This window comes from Streptopelia decaocto, assembly GCF_964273445.1.
Source record: "Streptopelia decaocto genome assembly, chromosome: 12".
NCBI classification, from domain to species: Eukaryota; Metazoa; Chordata; class Aves; order Columbiformes; family Columbidae; genus Streptopelia; species Streptopelia decaocto.
This window is the reverse complement of record NC_138667.1, coordinates 10765564-10783540: the sequence shown is the minus strand read 5'-3', so window position 1 is coordinate 10783540 and position 17977 is coordinate 10765564. Positions and strand designations below refer to the sequence as shown.

Genomic DNA, 17977 nt, shown 5'->3' with positions numbered 1-17977 from the left:
CAACAATTACAGCCATCTACAGAGTTCTAATATAATTTTCAAGGCCCCTACAAAATGCTTTTCCTGCATTTCAACTAAATATGGATGTTCTTTAAAAAAAAACCAAAACCACAATCCTACTCACATTGCCTTTTAACTTATTGATTGCAGATATATCTTGCCATCGGGTACACTTCTGAACTTGGGTAAAGACACTGTGGTTTGCTTTGTTTTTTTAATACCGTGGGATACAGCCCAACTTACATTTGCAGTGTTTCATGCCTGCCTGGCAGCGATGGCTCCAGCAACAATTCTGAGCTCTGCATGTCCTGGCCACAGGACCCTCCTACACAGCCACATATTTGAAATATGGCTAAAAAAACCTACCCAAGCAGGATCTCTGCAGTTCTTATGAGCTGACTCCAGGTTGTGCCTGGTTTAGAAAATCTTCTAAAAGAGCACGGCAGCAAGAGTGTGTAAATGTTTGATGGGGGACTGAAAGGAGAAGATAATGGAAAGCTTAAATAAGCGGGGAAAACAATAAATAAAAAATTCCCCCCCAAAAAACAGATATAAAATATTCTATAGGAAACCTATACCAAGATTTTGCGTTCCCAGATCAAAACACTTCATGAAATATTTTGCAGATGTGGCTCTGGGCTTTTTTCTGATCCAACAGATGTTATGAGATCATGTGAATGAAATTCGAGTAAATAGGTTAAAGATATATCTAGAGATGCTGTAATTCTACCTGATCACTGCAAAATGTCAGAGTTCTCAGGCTCCTCCTTGGGGATGACAGATTTTTCTGCAGTCTTTCTGAGGAGCAAGGAGACCAGATTTGGGGATTCAAGGCATCTCCTTTCTTAAGTTTGGTTTCTATTGGCACGTGGTCTTTTGAGATAACAGTATTTTATCTGTCTTAGGTTGAAGAAAAATAAGTTCTATTACTACATTCCCAGATCTCAGGTTACCAAAGACTCATAGTTGCGTGGATGAAACAGATCAGATGCCATTACACACTAGATCCACTCTCATGGTCATAACAATACCACACAGGAAAACTAAGCATTTCTTAAACCCTTTCTCCAATTCCTGATCTTTCTGAAGCCTCCAAAAACGAAATCTGACTGTACAAAATATGTAGAAATCCCATCAGGGCAGGAAGAGGAATGCGTTTGGGAAGCGGCTGCTCATGAGGAGCAAAGCACCAACGGCTTCTCCGTGCTCGCTGCAGCCCTGTGTGCCGCTCGTGCCCACAACACCTCTTGCAAAGGAAAATTAAGCTTCTCAGTTTTAGAAGAGCCAAAGGAATTAGCCACAACTGATGAGCCCGAAACTCCAACCTGTTCACATCTTTATAGCGAACCCAAAGTAACTGTACTCTGATTTTCACTGGCTCATTATGTAAAATAAAACCCAGCTGAAAGCCAGTGTGGGGCCACAAAATGCCTTCAATTATCTTTCAGTTCTGTTCCAGCAAAACTGCAGCCAAAATCTCATGGGTTCAGAGGGGCTGAGTTTTTTCTCTTAATAGCCTTTTACTTGCTCGACACTGTACAGCTTCAGCAAGATTTTCTGTCAGTTTGTTTGGACCTAACAAGCTATTTTACCATTAAACCAAAACACAACGTGTCCAGGAGTATTAAACATTTCCCACAAGGCCCTGTTTTGCTGTGACTCCAAGAATGACAATGCCAATTTATGAGTCCAAGACAGATGTTTTCCAGATGTGACGAGCATCTCATGTACATGTTGGATGCAGACTTCTTCCCAAACGCCATCTGAGTTGCACCTGCTGCATTTAGATGGGTTGACCCCTGCTTCTGGGAATAATTTTCTCTAGAAAATGGCCACATATCACAAATGCCTACACCAGGGTGACAACTAAAGTCTGATGATAACCATCATAGGGAACGAATGGGAAGGTAACAGGAAGCCATGTATGGAGAGGTCCAGCACTGAGTGTGACTCCTCTACTGCACATCCACGTGCCAGGTTCCAGCCAGCTGAGCAAACTGCACAAAAACCATCCAGCATCAGAAACCACACGTGACTGGGGCTTCAGCAGCCCCACATTTTGTTAACACAGATCGCTCTGTTCTCAGGACAGAAAAGACAAATGCAGGAGGGCAAAGCTGCCGCCCAAACAAGGGCTGTGTTCGTCAGAGTGCATGGACCAAACAAAACCACTTGGCTCTAGTTTAGAGCACGGATTTTATGCTCTAAATAGTAAATATTCCTTACTCCAACCTCCTTTCCCCCAAGCAGGTATCCCAAGTGCCAACTCACCATCAAGCCCATAGGAAAGAAGAGCTCCCTCATCACGCACTGCCGTGATGCCTTGAGCTGCAGAGTCTTTGGGATGGAGATGTTCCTGCACATTGGGTGAACAGAACTCTCTACACTCATGCAGGAGCACCCCAAAACCCCTGCTCAGAGTGACCCCAGCAATGCTCACCCATGGTCCCACACTCCATGGCCTTCGGCACAGCACTTGGAGCCCTTGAGCTCAGTGGGTATTCACAGCCCTTTATTTTTTATTTTTTCCCCACATTATTCTAAAATTCAAGTATAAATACTCAAACACTGGTCATATGAGAACAGCACTGTGTCAATTTTCTTTTAGACTGTTTTACAACTCAAACCAGAGGAATGCAGCAGAATCCAGAGCCCGCTTCCCCTTCTAAAACCTTCATGTTACATGGGACACCCCAAACTAAAATCTTTATTTATAAATATTTCCCTCAGAAGAGCCTGAGCACAGCTCTGATCCAAAAAAAAAAAAAGGCCAAATATCAGCAGTTCCTGCAAGTTCACAGGAGATTTCACCTACTGCTGCCAGTTTACCTGCAAGGCACCCAGATGCTATGGTGAAAGGTAACTTACCACAGCTGGTCGATCAGTCCTTGATTGAGTTTATTTCTGGGCAGGTTCTGAGAACCAACATTTCCAAACAAGATTTGTTTTAATTGGCTACTTAGGTCCTCCCAGAGGAGCGCTGAGATGAGGCTTCCACAGCAAGGAACTACAAATACAAAGTTAAATCCGTTTTTCTACAAATATTCAGGAACACTTGCTTCCTGGCAACATTCCTGTTAGCAAATCAATTTGCTAAAATATTCATGAATAGCAAACTAAAGGGCCATGGATACAGCCAAAGTGCTTATATACAAAAATGCAACTAAATATTCACCGCAAATGTTTTCACAATATTTGGCTTGCTCTCAATTTAATGGGAAAAAAAAGGAATTATAATAACGCCTGGAATTCCGCATTATGGATTCCACTGGAAAAACTCTGGTGAGGAGCTCGACTGGTGTTGGAGAAGGGTCCCCAGAACTGATGGGTGCTCGCAATGTCCTTGCACGTGCCCAAAATGCACCAAGAGGAACCAACACCTCCCAAATTCCAGCACAAACCCTCCCTGGGGAGCTGCTGTGCCACAACAGCAGAGAGCTGACGATGCTCTGACGGCAAAGCCTCACCTGAGCTCTAAGGGCAAAGCAAAAGCCCCATGTATATTTTGGGTGCACTCATATTCTTTCTCTCAGGCTTTTCTACATCTTGATCACAACCCTCTGAGTAGGATAAATAAATAAAACACCACTAAAATTTCAGATATTACTTGGAAATAATTTTCAAACTGAAATTCCTCGCATTATTCCTGGGAAACAGCTGCATTCACTAAACTCTCAAGTAAATTGTCAGTGTGGCAGATAAAAAGCAAGTTAAGCAGGGAAGAGAAAAACTCTGACAGTCCCTGACAGGAGATTGCAGTGATTGCAGGAAGAGACAAATCCCAAGCATTTTACATGTTGAACCTGCTACAGGTGAACCTTTGTTTAGCCCATCAGGCTGTTTCAGTGAAAACAACCCTCACTCAAAAGGAAAACAAATGTCTTCCTCTGGACTTGTCATGCCAATAGGCTTTTTACTGTGAAGGTTACATTTAAATATAATTGCAAGTGAGCAAGTTTCTCACTCTGAACTGTGCCATTCTTTCCTCTGAATTTTTAACTGAAAGAGCAGAAGAGGAATGAGCTGTGGTTTTCTCCATCACACATGTTTATTACCACGGGGATATTTTTTGTTCAGCAAGATCATTACGAGATGAAGAGGCTGCAATTGCATTTGCAAAACTGCAATATTTCCTTTCCCTTCCAGAGCCCCAAACCTGAACATGAGGCAATCCTTTATGTGAGTAGAGCAGCTGGATGGGTTTCAAAACCTGCTGTCCCACATGCCAAGGACAGCTCAACTCCACCATCACAGACATAATGCACCACAATCACATCCCTACTGACCACAACATATTGTATCCCTGCTTGGGCAAAGGGATTCTGCATTCAGCAGAACCAGCCAGGTCATGATCCTCCTTCACCCCTGCAAAACCTACAGGAAAACAGCACACAGCAGGGGATTTTACAGGGACAGGGAGTCTAGAATTGGGATGATTTAACAAAAGCTCTGATAGTCATTTCTATAACCTTGAGAAAGTCACCAGCTCTCTTCTAGACTTCAATTCCTCCTCTATAATAGGTGGATCACTATTTTCCTGGCATACAGGAGTGCTGCAAGGTCTAATTCATTAATCTTTTTAAAGCATTCTGGATAGTTTGATGGAAAACGCAAAATATTATCAGTGAGAACCTCCCCTTTAAATATCACCTGGAAACCTTCCTCCTACTCCTTAATTTGTGACAGATCCTCAATGAGAGGTAATGGGATTTACATGTACACTCCAGCAGCGGAGCCCACCCCATAGGAAGGTGCCAGCGTCAGGGCTAATTCACAAGCGATCGGTACCTGCAGCTCAGTGAGCCAGGGCTGAAAGGTCTTTTCCAACCAAAATGATCCTATGATTCCATGGCTGGATGCTGCATCCCTGCAACCGCACAGGGACCAACCAAATCAGCGCTGGGCATGGGGATGGGGCGTGAATCCCCCCGCCACCGTGGCACCCATCGCAACACAAACTGTTGTACTTCTAATTAACTAAGCACTTTAAAACTTAAATTCTTCTCCGTGACTCAGCTTTTTACCAAAAAAGAAGTTGTTTTACTCGAAGAGCCTTCAAGTCACGAGCAGACAGACCAGATCTTTCATTAGATCGCTATGTCAAGTTTTAATGTTTGTGGGAACAGTTTCATCTCACGCGGGCAAGGGAAGGCAGATAACCTCACCGCTGGCACTTTGTGCACATCCAGCAAGAACACGGCTTCAATGCAATATGCGAAAAAAGCAACTGAGGAATTACAAAGGGCTTTATCAGCACCTCGTGCTGCAGAGCTCTGGCAGAATGCTTATTTTCAATGGTATTCCTCTGGCTTCACGACACCTCCGGTAGGATTCAGCCCTCTTGAGCGTATTAGCAAAAAGTGCCTGTTAAATCCTCGAGCGGAGAGGCAGGAGCAGCAAAGGCTGGTGGAAGCTGCATGAGCTTTTCTCCTCGCAGCCCCTTAATTGAATCCACAGCATCCAGCCTGTTGGTATTCCCCAGCGCTCAGAATTTCTATTTGCTCCACAGATTTTTACACTGAGCACCCAGAAAAAATTAGCATTTGTGCTGAATAGCTTTTAATCAACTATTCTCAAGTGTCAGTCCCTTTTATCTTTAAAGCACTTCTAAATCTCCTTGCCTGAGTCTCTCCAGCCCTAAAATTTATTCTACACATTTGTTTTCCTCCATTCAGTTTCCAGCATCCTTTACCACGATCTGATTGTCTTAATCTGTCAATGCTCATCTCTACGTCTTAACCTTTTCCGTTTTCTTTCTAAAGCAATTAGCAAATTCTCATCCTCTCTCAGGGTCTCAGAGTTCATTGAGGGTTTTTTGTGTTTGTTTGGCTTGTTGGGTTTTTTGGTTTTTATTGGTTTTGAGACCCAACTGAATTAAACTGTAATTATTGCTTCATTAGGAGGCTGAGTACATATGCAAAACTGAGTGCAGCCACCAAGCATCCAGAATCAGGTTCTATCCTTCCCAATATATAGGTATGCTCAGATCACCAATTTTACCATTAGCTCCACTGAGAATCAGTGGGAAATCACAGCAGCAGCAAGGGCTTTGCCAGCAGCTTGGCCAGCTGAGCTTTTTGCTGTGCAAGCCCTGTCCGTGTGTGTCCCCAGTGTCACCCAGCTGAGGGTCTGTCCTGCCCATGAGCACCCTCCAGGAAACGGCATTCTGAAAGGTATAGCTTGACACAATTCTATTTTCATAAACATTTGACACATGAGAAATCCTCCAAATTACTGCAGATGCTACAGAAGAATCGAAAAAAGAAATAATACATAAGGGAGTAAAAAAAAAAAAGTTGTGAACATTTTCATTCTTAGACCATCATGGTGGCACCAACGCTACTACAACAATATGAAGCTGTTTGGTTTTAGGGGAGATATAATGGCCATACATATCAAGACTGGTGACTGGAGAAGATTCACAGACTGGTCCTTAAATAAAATGAAACGGATAACGGTCACCAAATAAAACTGTTCACAGGGGCCTCAGTCATGACTGCTGTAAAAAAACCAAACTTTACAGAATTTCATATTAAAAACGAAATGTCACATTACTCCTGCACTCCCCAAATGGCCATTGCCTCAAACTGGAGCTACAAAAACACATGCAATGCTGACAGGGATTGCTTTAGATGATACCACTTTGCCCACTAGCTCCACCCATGGTACGTTTTCTGCCATTTCAGCTTTACCTACTGCATCTGAAATGCCTCACCAGCCTGTGCAGAGTCCCAGCATCAAGGAAATAGCGATTGGGTTTTGGCGAAGCAGATGCAGTAATGGCACTGCAGTGAGGAGTTACAGCTGACACAATTCACCTTTTGATTGACCATTTCAAATGTAGTGTCCAACGCAGTCCTCCAGTCTCACTTTTCTCTGAACTTGTAGGGTTACCACTACGGACATCAGGTCTTCAGAAAAGGCTTCCTATTATTAATATGTATTAGGTCATAAAGACTTTTTTTTTTTTTTAATAAATAAATCTTGCATGTATTTCTTCTTTGGGAACTTCTTCTGGGACCTTTGCTAATTTTGATTCTTTTTCTTGTGCTGTCTTGTTATCAGCCTTTAATTTCCAGTGAAAGCCCAACTATATCAGGGACAGTTTCACTACTGACTCTTAGAGGGCCAAGATTTCCCTTCTGTGAATTTCAATAATGTGAGCAAAGGTCTTCTAAAAGGAAAACGGATGGAAAATACTCCTAAAGCTCTTAAATATACTCCTACAAACTTCCTATTAGCGAAGCTACGAGCAGACTGTCTCATGTTCGCCTCCTCACATAAATCAATGGAGCTTCCATAATTTACCCTAAAGATGGATCCAGTCTGTTTATAAGGAATTAAGCTGCCAATCACATTTAAGAGGATTCAGCCCGAAAAGCCGCATAAAATTGATCCACCCCCAAGAGAGTCAGTGGAAGGAGCTGAAAAAGCAGCCTGGGAATAGTAAGAAATCCCTTTGGTATCCAGAGTCCTGGAGTATTCAAGTATAGCAAGAACTGGATCAGCTCTACTGAGAGCAAACACACACCTCCATTATATGCAGCACTTATCTCTCTTTATAACATTTGAAAGTCCTAATATATTTACATTGGACACTGAAAAGATCATTATAGGCCAGACCTACACGTCCAAGACCCCTGACTCCTCCCGAGAGGGATTAATTGATGCCTCCCAACGGCTCCGAATCCACCTCGCCACTGCCGACGCAGCCTGTCAGCAGTGCTGCAAAGTTAAATCAGCAAATATTAATTGCCAGCTGGGAAATCTGCCATTAGTTCACACTCAGAACTTCTTTTTTCCCAGCTGGAAAGATAGTGAGTGTTAAATGGAGCAGGTTTCTTTGCAGCCTGCAAACCAGCCGACAGAGTGGGTTTGTCTGTTTTGCAACAACTAAATGAGCAAAACAACCAGAACCTTCTCAGACATGTTTTGAAATGCTGTTCTCTAGAGCAAATTACTACTGAAAGTAACAAAACGCCAAACTAACACATGGACAACAAATAAAATGCGGAGGAAATAACCCACGAGCACCTGAGGCTGAATTCATATCTGCTCCAGATTACAGCCGAGATACATCGCACAAGTTATTACCCTGCTTGGTTTTTCTCCAAGTTTGTAATTTATTTACATTCAAGCAGAGAAGGTTTTCTGTTGATATGCAGAAGATTATAATTTTCCATAATTAGAAGGAAACTTTCTGAGAACTGGAGGAAAGACAGAAAAGAAGTTGAAAAGGAAAGATGTCACTTAAGGCCATAAAAATCATTAAGATTATGGGATCATAGGGGTTAAAGAGGCCTCAGCATTTAAAAATTTAGAGCAGAGTCAGACCAGGTTTCTCAGGGCCGTTCCCAGAGATGGAGGAGGCACCTGGCAGCCTGTCCCACCACTTGGTCATCCTCATTGGGAAACCAGCTCCATCTATCCATCCATCCATCCAGGCTGAACCTCCTGTTTCAGCTTTTCCTCTAGTTTCTCATTCCCCTCCCATGCAGAGACAGGCTCCATCCTCTATGCTATACGTGCATAAATGTCATGAGAGAACATGTTATTTTCATTCTTTCAATGTGCATACACACCTGCACACCCCAGTACATGGGCATGTACATTTTGGAAGGCTATATATAGGTTTGTGGTATGAAATGTTGTTCAGAGCAACAATGAAAGGCTCAAGCCCAGCATTGTGCTCATGTATGCAACAGAAAGGAGAAAGGTGGGTGGTTCTCCACAAGGATTTCTTTCCAAATTCTGTACAAAACCTCTACAAAAAATCTGATTTATTGTGGAGCAAAAATTGACCTTGTGTGAGGGGCAAGACTACTGTCATGTATTTACTTAAAAGAAAATATATATATTTTAAGCAACGAGAATAAATTATTGGAAAAATTACTACTGACATTTCAGGAGAGACTGGAGGAAGAAAGAGAACAGGACTGGAATACCAGACACGAATGTGTCTTTATAGTGCTCCATCACTCCACATAAAATTCTGTCAGATCCATAAAATTAGACATTTAGCAGAAGTTGGACTGAATAAAAAAAAATGAATAAAGTAATCAGTACAGGTGCAGTGCATTCACATAATGGAAAGTTCAAGAATTTGGTCAACTAAGTTGGATTGAATTCATGCCAGAGCACACACTAAATCTGACCAGCTGCAGCACAAAGCCGCTGTACAGCCTGGCAAGAAAAGCTGAGCTTTTTACAAAAAAAAAACCAATACACCTGGATAAAGGGAGGATGTCAGAACCAGAGAAAATAAGGAATGAGCTTGGGCAAGAAACACAACTGCCTTGCTCTAGCAGGGGCTTGGCTGATGCAGGGGAGCTTTAGGATTGCTGATCTCGCAGGAAAGAGCAGGGAGGGAAGGAAAGAAAGAAGAGGAAAAAATTGCTCCTAAACCCTGAAAATGGAAAAGCATACTTCTAATCAGAAAGAATTTCTCTAATGTATGTACACTGCTAGAGAAGTGCAATGCTCTGATGTTTCTGGAGAAAGGAAAGAGGTAAGGGAAGAAAAACTGTACTGAGTGGTGTACACGCAGCTTTTGCTGTCCAAAAATAATGAAATGAGTGAAGAGACGGTGGGTTTAAAAAGTCAAAAGGAGAGAAAATGAATAGAAGTGGAAAAGAGGGGACTACCGCTATGGGAAAGCAAAGCATAGTCCAAATCACTGTGCTAAAATGATATAGCTGCATAATCCAAGGCATTTATTAAATAGGAATGTTTCCAGGCCAACTGCTCTTTCTGGACAACTGTGGGACAAATGTCAATACGAGTGCAGGTATCTTTCCAGTTTTCATGGGTATTGGGAGTGCTTTTGGGGAAGACAAACTTATTTCTTCTCCTCTTCAGCAAAGAGCAAAAGCATTTTCTCCTCCTGTATTTTGTTACCCACTCAAAATCACCAACACTCAAATCAAATGACGATGGAATCTCTCAAAAAAAAGTGAAAACATACAAAAAAAAACCCTGCCACATAGAAGAAGTGTCTTAAATAGAATGTTTTCCTATGGGAAAACTAAACTATATTTCACACAAGTGAAAACAACTGGATCGAAGAGAATTTCAACGGCTATGAGTAGGAGTGACATTTCTCCTGAGACCTCTGGATGTAGGACTTCTGCTTTATGGTATTTCTCTTTGGGCTCCAAACTCCTAAGTGAAGTTTTCCACCTGTTTATCATTTGCTTTGTCAACTGATAAAAGGAGATGGCATTTGTATTTTTGTGTATGGCAGCACTGGGGAGCTGTGCTGCACTGGAGGGTGCAGGATGAAGATGAAGCCTGGGGAGCAATCTCCTGCTGGGATCTCTCATTGCTTCGCCCACAGCCAGCTCAGCCCAAAGTCTGCACACCAAGGACTGCCACCTTCCATGAGGTCTTCCAAAATAACATTGATATAATTTACCCATGTTTACAAACACCAGAGAGCCGATGTTTCCTCATGGCTCAATTCCACCCAGCAGGTCTGTGAGATTTTCCAGGTAGCTTTAAAGAGACATGTACTAACTGCAAACAATACTGTGGCAGAATCTGGATGTCTGAAGGCACACAAGTTTTTTTTAACTTCTTGAACTCTCAGGGTTTCAAGGAGACATTTCATTCGAGGCTGTGCAAAGGAGAAATCAGTAATTTGCCCAGAGCCAAATTCTCTTCTGCTCTTCCTAATGCTACTGCTAGTATGAATGAAATGCTCATGAGGTAGCACAAATCAAGCAATGCTCCCAGTCACGTACAAGTATTTGCTACACACCAGTATTTACAAGGTACTTCACAAGTGATGAATATGTCAAAAGACCAAAAAAAATCCTTCCCCAAATTAAACAAAGGAAAACAAGATCATTGCCATTTGCTTTGTTATCAGCTTACTGTGCACAGACCTACCTCAAAGTGGAGTTGGATTGTTTGATCTCCATCATACGTTAAGGCCATCTAGTTTGTCAATGATAACTGGGTAACCTGGCAGAGGACACAGATGCAATCTGCAGTGTCCCTCAGCTCTAGGCAGAGACTTAAGTCTTAATTGAACAAGTCAACTGGGACAAAAAAACACAAAGCAGCCTAATTGTACTCAAACAATTAAACTACCTACTTGATAGAAAACAAACAGAAATAACGTGCCCACTGACAGATGTACATCTAATATCCAGTTGGAACCATATATTTTGCACCTTTGAGATTTTTATCCAGTCATAAAGTCTTACACTTTGTTACACTCATAATATTGCTTACAAACCTGTAGCTTAATTGCTCACCACTAATTTCTATTTAAAAGAAAACACTATAATTCTTGATTTGGAAACAGGAGACTAAAGTACAAAGCAATGGAAAGATACACAGAAGGTTACTGAGGAACTGCATGGCAGAAACAAGGGCTGAAGCCAAATATTCCTACAGAGTCACACTCTGTGGCATCATTCCCCCCTTAAGGTAAACTTTTTTCCTCCGTTTAATGTCTGTAGACAGCAGTGTGAACTACTTTTTTATTTATTAATGAGGGAAGAGAAGCAAGTTTGTTTCTTTCTTCTCTCCCATAAAAGTGTTGTTCTGCTGAAAAGCAGAGTTAAGCAGTGCTCCATGGCCAGAGTTTAAGGGTTACTTTAAACTGGGACACAAAACTACTACTTTCTGACATCATTTCATGGTGTGTTCAGGAAAGTATTCAAGCGTGACATTGTATCATTAGGTATAATATAGCCATTGCAGAGGCACTGATTACTGCAATGAGAACTCATTTTCTTTAACACTGTATGTGATAAGGAATGTATAAAACCCCAGGCCAGAAGCACCGTTGTAAAAAGGTGGGCTACGTACAAAAATGAAAAACCTGAAGACACTTTTTGGGGAGTCAGGGGAAGAAAACCCCTGGCTTCAAGTGGGATCAGGGAGCTGCTGAGCACCTCTGAAATTAAGATTTCCCTTTTCTTTGGGAGGTTTCTCATGCTGTAGTCCCATCTGCCAGTTATTCAGAGATGGAGGCAGTTTCCAGCCAGATATGTGACCTGACCCAACTCAATACTGAGAGGCAGAAACACCAGCACTAGGAGCAAGGCACAAGTGTCCTTTTCAGACGCTCATTTTTTAAAGTGGCAAGCAAAAAAATCCCTCTTCACCTTGACCTGCTCATTGCTGTCCCTCAAAATATACCTTCAGGTGACCCCTTTCGAACATTAACTTCACACAAGGTCTATTGATCCCACACTAATCACCTCCTTTGACGAATTTAGAGCATGTCTGTGGCCAACTAACCCAGTTCAGCTGGTATTCACAAAGTCAATCCTCTGCCCCATCCATAGGCCCACCTCCAAAATAAATGAGATTTTACAATGCTGTGCAGTGCCTAGATAGCTCTGGAAATTTTGGTCTGGTCTCAGTCTCCATGCCTCCTCCAAGGCACAAGAACAGTAATGCTTTGATATTAATTATCTTATTATCTTATTACAAATATTATTTTTAAAACTCTTCAGATGGGCTCCTGTTTCTTATATAGGCTCTTCTGGCATCAGGTTAGTAAACAAGAACCTGGGATGGATAGCTCTGTATACAGCCAAGCTCCTCAGGGGTTCAAGTGCCTAGTGAGCTGAAGATAAAGGGAATTATTTTCATATTTGATCACGTAAATGTCACTGGATATATTTGCAACAACTCACTCAAATCTTTCAGTTGGTACATGGAGTCATATTTGACAATAAGTTTTCAAGATATACTCTAGTGAGGCCTTTATAAGACCTCTCATTAGAAGTAAAATAATTTATACCTTCTTCCACTCCCTGGCATTTTATCACACGCTCCTGCTACTGCAGAATCACTTGATTTGTGACAGGATGGTACATGGTATACACAATATTAATGGAAAAGACACAGGACTCCATCCCTTTGGTGATTTGATGTAATGATGATAATGAAATTTGCTACTGAACCAGTAAAAGAACTAAAGATGTATGTATGCATCCTACTGGTAACCAGAACTGTATTTAAAATTATTTAAAACTCTGTTCTGGCCATACATTTCCCACTCCTCTTTTTTCATCTAAACAGCTCCTTTCCTTTGCCCTCGACATTTGCTTAAGCAGGTTCTTGTTTCTCATTTTCACAACAAACTTTTTGTAACACTGTATATTTTTTCTTGGTCTTTCTCTGGTTCAAAGCCTTATCAAATGAATTGGATTGTAAAAAGTTATTACACCAGCAATCGAAAGTACTGAGCAGCACAACTACGGTGCACACATGCACACAGTGATGTTAATTATTTATCCGTTCCCAGTTTGATTACGTTTTGGGTGGTGATGACACTCAGAGGCTTAATAGTTGCATAAAACATTGTGTTACGTTCCACAGTGTCCTAGAATAAAACATTCTTGAAAAATGTCTCTCTTAGAGATAAAACATACCATTCAGTCATTTATCAGGATTACAGTAAGATGAGGGATGAAAGTCCTGCAGAAGCATTTATTTTTAATGATGTCCTACCTTTGAAGAAACAGTCCTTGCTGTGGATAATGTAGATTTTCTTCCTCTGCAGACAGGAGGCTCGATGCAGTTGACAATGATTTTCATAAAATTTGCCATCAGATCCACAGATGGGCATGTAGCTGGACTTGCAATCTTCTATGCATCTGCACTCGGGCTGATCGGTCTCCTTGTTCACGACACATTTGCTCCCCCGGCCGCAGTACTTCTTCTCACACGATGCATGGAGGCCATCCTGCCCATAGAGCACTGGGAAGAGCAGAAAACATCAGTGTGAGCAACATTTCCCTAAGAGACCAGACCCATCTGCTGCAGCAGCATAATCATTACAGGAGCTACAAGGGTTTCCAAGGAGAAAAGAGCAGCCTTTGAAACAGCAGCAGTTGCAAGAGTGTCTTGGAATTACAGAATCATTTTGGTTGGAAAAGACATTTAAGATCACTAAGTACAACCATTAACCCAGCAGCGCAAAATCCACCTCTAAACCATGTCCCTAAGAACCACATCTACGTGTCTTCTAAACCGCTCCAGGGGTGGCGACTCCACCACTGCCCTGGGCAGCCTGTTCCAACGCCCAACAACCCTTCCTGGGAGGAAACTGTTCCCAAGATCCAACCTAAACCTCCCCTGGTGCAACTTGAGGCCGTTTCCTCTCATCCTGTCACCTGTTCCTTGGGAGCAGAGCCTGACCCCCCCTGGCTCCAAGCTCCTTTCAGGCAGTTCAGAGATCAGAAGGTCTCCCCTCAGCTCCTGTTCTCCAGGCTGAACCCCCAGGTCCCTCAGCCGCTTCCATCACACTTGTGTTCCAGCCCCTTCCCCAGCTCCGTTCCCTTCTCTCAACTCGCTCCAGCACCTCAAGGTCTTCCTCATAGTGAGGCGTCATTTTCACATCTGCGCTCCCAAACCTCCAGCTCTCACTCCTCACAACATTAAGCACGTGCTGAAAATGCTTTACTGAAAAGTGATGGACATGTGGCTGTTTGTTCTTTTAGCCCTTTGTGAAATGAGACCCTAAAATAAAATCCAGTGAGAGTACTCCAGTTCCCAAACTTTGGCCATGAGTTACAATCAGAAAGCAATTCTGAAAAGCTACACTCCTCACAAGGAGCTTCATTTTACCAATGTCCACATTCAGAGTCCAATTTCCACCCATGAGCCAGAAGCAGAACATCCCCAGGGCTAAAATTCGGACAGGTTTCAATGAAAGCTCAGACAATTGCTGAGAGCTTTTGGAAAAGAAAACAAAACAAACAAGCACCAAGAAAGACTATCACTGAAGTCAAGGGAATATTGTGAGAAGATGCTTCTCGCTGTTAAAGGGACAACCAGTAACTATCTCTACACTCTGAAGAATGACATATAATGAAAAATAGCTTTTCTTCTTTTAAGAATTCATCGGATTATAATGTTCTGAACATTACTATCTGCTATTTGATACTATTAAAAGGCTAAGGAAGTTGCTCTTGTGCTATAACATTTCCTGCTTCTGAAGTTTCCTCGCTTAAAGGCTTACAAAAGACCATTATTATAACTCATACAGGACAGGGTACTTCCAAACAAGCCACTAGTCAGAGCAATAATTAGCCTTATATGCAATGAAGAGAGTTCCAGGAAATTAGATTATTCTGTGCTAATTGGAGTACACAAAGTTGAGAATTACAAAGGGATGCTGCAAAAGGCATAATTAAGGCAGGAATAAACATTTTGTCGTGCACAGCCCGCTGCCAGCCTTGCAAAGCTTTCCAGCAGCCACTGCACCCAGACCAGTGACTCAGTCTGGACCAACAAGACCGTTTTGAAGCAAATCCCTGTTGCCTCCATTTGCCAGAAGCAGGTTTGGCTCTCACTGAGGTTTTGGTGTGCACTAGAGATTTCAGAGGAAGCTCAAGTGGAAGCAGTGCTTCAGATGTGCTCCAGCATCCAGTGGAACAAATCCTGCAGCAACTGTAGCACCAGTGTCCTCCAAACTACACCCAGGGCTCTTATCTTCCAAGGTTTTTCAAGCAGCAGAAAAGTTCAGCCCAGGAGAGCAGGTCAGATGTCACCCAAAGATCCTCCCATCGCATGCAATGGGGATGTGAGAAGCATCAGCACGAGCTACTTCAATCTATCAGTTCCTTTTCATCATGCTAAATTCCTTGCTAACAACAACACAGCCCTGCTTGCGCAGCATTTTACGGCAATATGAAATGCCCCAGTGTTAAAGCTATGTTTCATCTGCTACTGATCGAGAAGCTAAAGCATGTACACAAAGAGAAGCAAAAGTTTCTACAAAACCCCATTTTGCTTCGTCCTGCTAAGCCTTTGTTTTTTATCACTGTAAATCTGAAAGGGAAAAAAAAAAATCTGTTATCAGAGGATTAACTATTTGACTCAATAACTCATTAAAATTCCTCCAACTTGGCAAGCTAAGAAATATTGACTTTTCCTGACTTATAATAAACTAGAAGGTCAAAGCATCTCTGAGCAGTGCAAAAAGCACAGTCCCTGGAAGGTGTATCTGAATATTCTTTATTTGCTTTACTAATTGTTCCAGCATTTCTGCAAAATGTCCTCAAGAATGCAAATTTTGTGACCGCTGGGAGACCTCACTGCCAAGGCCATCTGCATTTACAGTGTCTGCTGGAGATCAGAGCAGCACAAAGGATCAGGGCTTGAGGAACCCCTGGCCAAGCATCATCTTCCTCTTCCTCCTCCTCTCGGTGGCAGAACCTGCATCTCTATAAGCACTTGGCTTATCCATCACAATGTGCCACAAAGACAATGCTTTAGAGACTGCTGCCAATGCTAAAGATATTTAAAAACCAAGATTCGGGAGCTATTACCGTCTATATAAATGTAATTCAGACATAACTACAGCAAAGCCCTTCTCGTGCTGTCTCGATCACTAAAAATTGATCCCTGAGAGCCAGCAGCAGCTGAGGACTGCACCATGCATCTCACTGAAGGTTATTTCTGCCTCCTCATTCATGGTGGGATGCTCTGATTTAATGCATCAGGTCACATCTGGGCAGGCCACAGCAGCACCCTGCCCCACCAGCTGCCAAAACCCTCAAATATTTTTGGTATTTAGAGTTTTTAATATAAACTTAGCATTACTGAAGACAGAGACTATTCCTACTGCAATGGAAATTTTCAGTTTTTTAATGACATATCAAAGATTCAGTTAAACACTACCTTAATTAAGGAAAAAAAACAAACAACAAAGAACAAGATACCTTGGTTTTTCTACATCCACCTGGTTACTACAGAGAAACCACAGAAAGCCTGGCTGCATTAATGCCTCATTTGTTTTGTTCACAGTTTGGTTTATTCTGTGTTCCCAGAGGAACTCCTATTTAAACACACCTAAGTCAGGTAAAGGGGTAGACAGAATGCCCGCCTCCCCCCGCAAAAAAGGCAATATTCACATATTCCAGAATCCTGATGCGCTTCTACTAGTCCAAGTCCTCTGCAATCTATGTCTGCAAGCAGAGTGTCAACATGGGACGTCTTTGCCAGAATCTGATAATGTTGATAGCAGCTCTTTAATTCAATTACTATTTGCAAAATCCTTCAAAGAACAAAAGCTCCCCACAAGCACACTCGTACAGACAGATATTCTGCCCAGTGATGGGATGTGAAACAGAACAGAGCCAGTGGAAACCAAAAGGAAAGGAGGCATTTGATGGCAAAAGCATTGTTGAATTTATCCAGGTAATTAATTAATCCAGAGCAGCACCACACGTCAAAGAAAGGGACTTTTCTCGGTCGCATCCAGGCGCCTGCTCCCGTTGATCCCACCAGCAGTGCTGGGCCAGGAAGGACACGGGCACCGAGCTCAGCCACACGGAACACACCTGCTGCCACTATGGGTTTTTTGTCACATCATTAAAAGTGACTGAATTTCCCACTCTTACATGGATTATTAAAAACAGAAATGGGAAAGGTAATCGAGTGAAACAACCAACTAACTGCTCACAGCATTCACAGGCCCCACAGTACTGCATGGAAGAAGGCATAATTTATTTAATTTATTAGTTGCAAAGAAACTAATTTACTTAGGTTAAAAACATGTATCATCTTGCAAAACAAACCACTTTTCAACACTAAGTTTACTCAGCATGGCAAGAGACTGGGTTGTTACATTGTATTAAAGCCAACAGGATAGAAAGAGGAAGCCCACTCACATACACCCATAATAACACTTTACTTCAATTGTTATCTGTCTGTCCCTGAGAAATTTGGAATTTCAATGGGTAACCAACAAAAGCCTGGTGCAGGCAGTAAAATAACCAGGTTGAGGAACTTCTTAAGGCTGCTTAGCAGGCTGCCTTCATCCCAAAGCAAGATTTGAATGAGAAAATGAAGATGTTATTGCCACAATGGAGAATGTGCATCCTCCAGCTGCTCATTAATTCATAAAGACAGAAACCTCATTTACCTTTTACATGCCATTAAATATGTTACAGACTACGGCTCAGAGAATTTTTTTTGATTCCCAAACACAACGTTATTCCTT

At 42.2% G+C, this 17977-nt stretch overlaps 1 protein-coding gene across 2 annotated transcripts in view; it reads right to left on the bottom strand.

The window, feature by feature from the left end:
• The window catches only part of FSTL4 (follistatin like 4), a 406465-nt gene that overhangs the window by 134381 nt on the left and 254107 nt on the right, over positions 1–17977 (bottom strand). For both annotated transcript variants that reach the window (XM_082063280.1, XM_082063281.1), the window contains exon 4: positions 13477–13725. In XM_082063280.1, coding sequence (XP_081919406.1) covers positions 13477–13725 — 249 coding nt within the window. The remainder of the gene's footprint in view (positions 1–13476; positions 13726–17977) is intronic.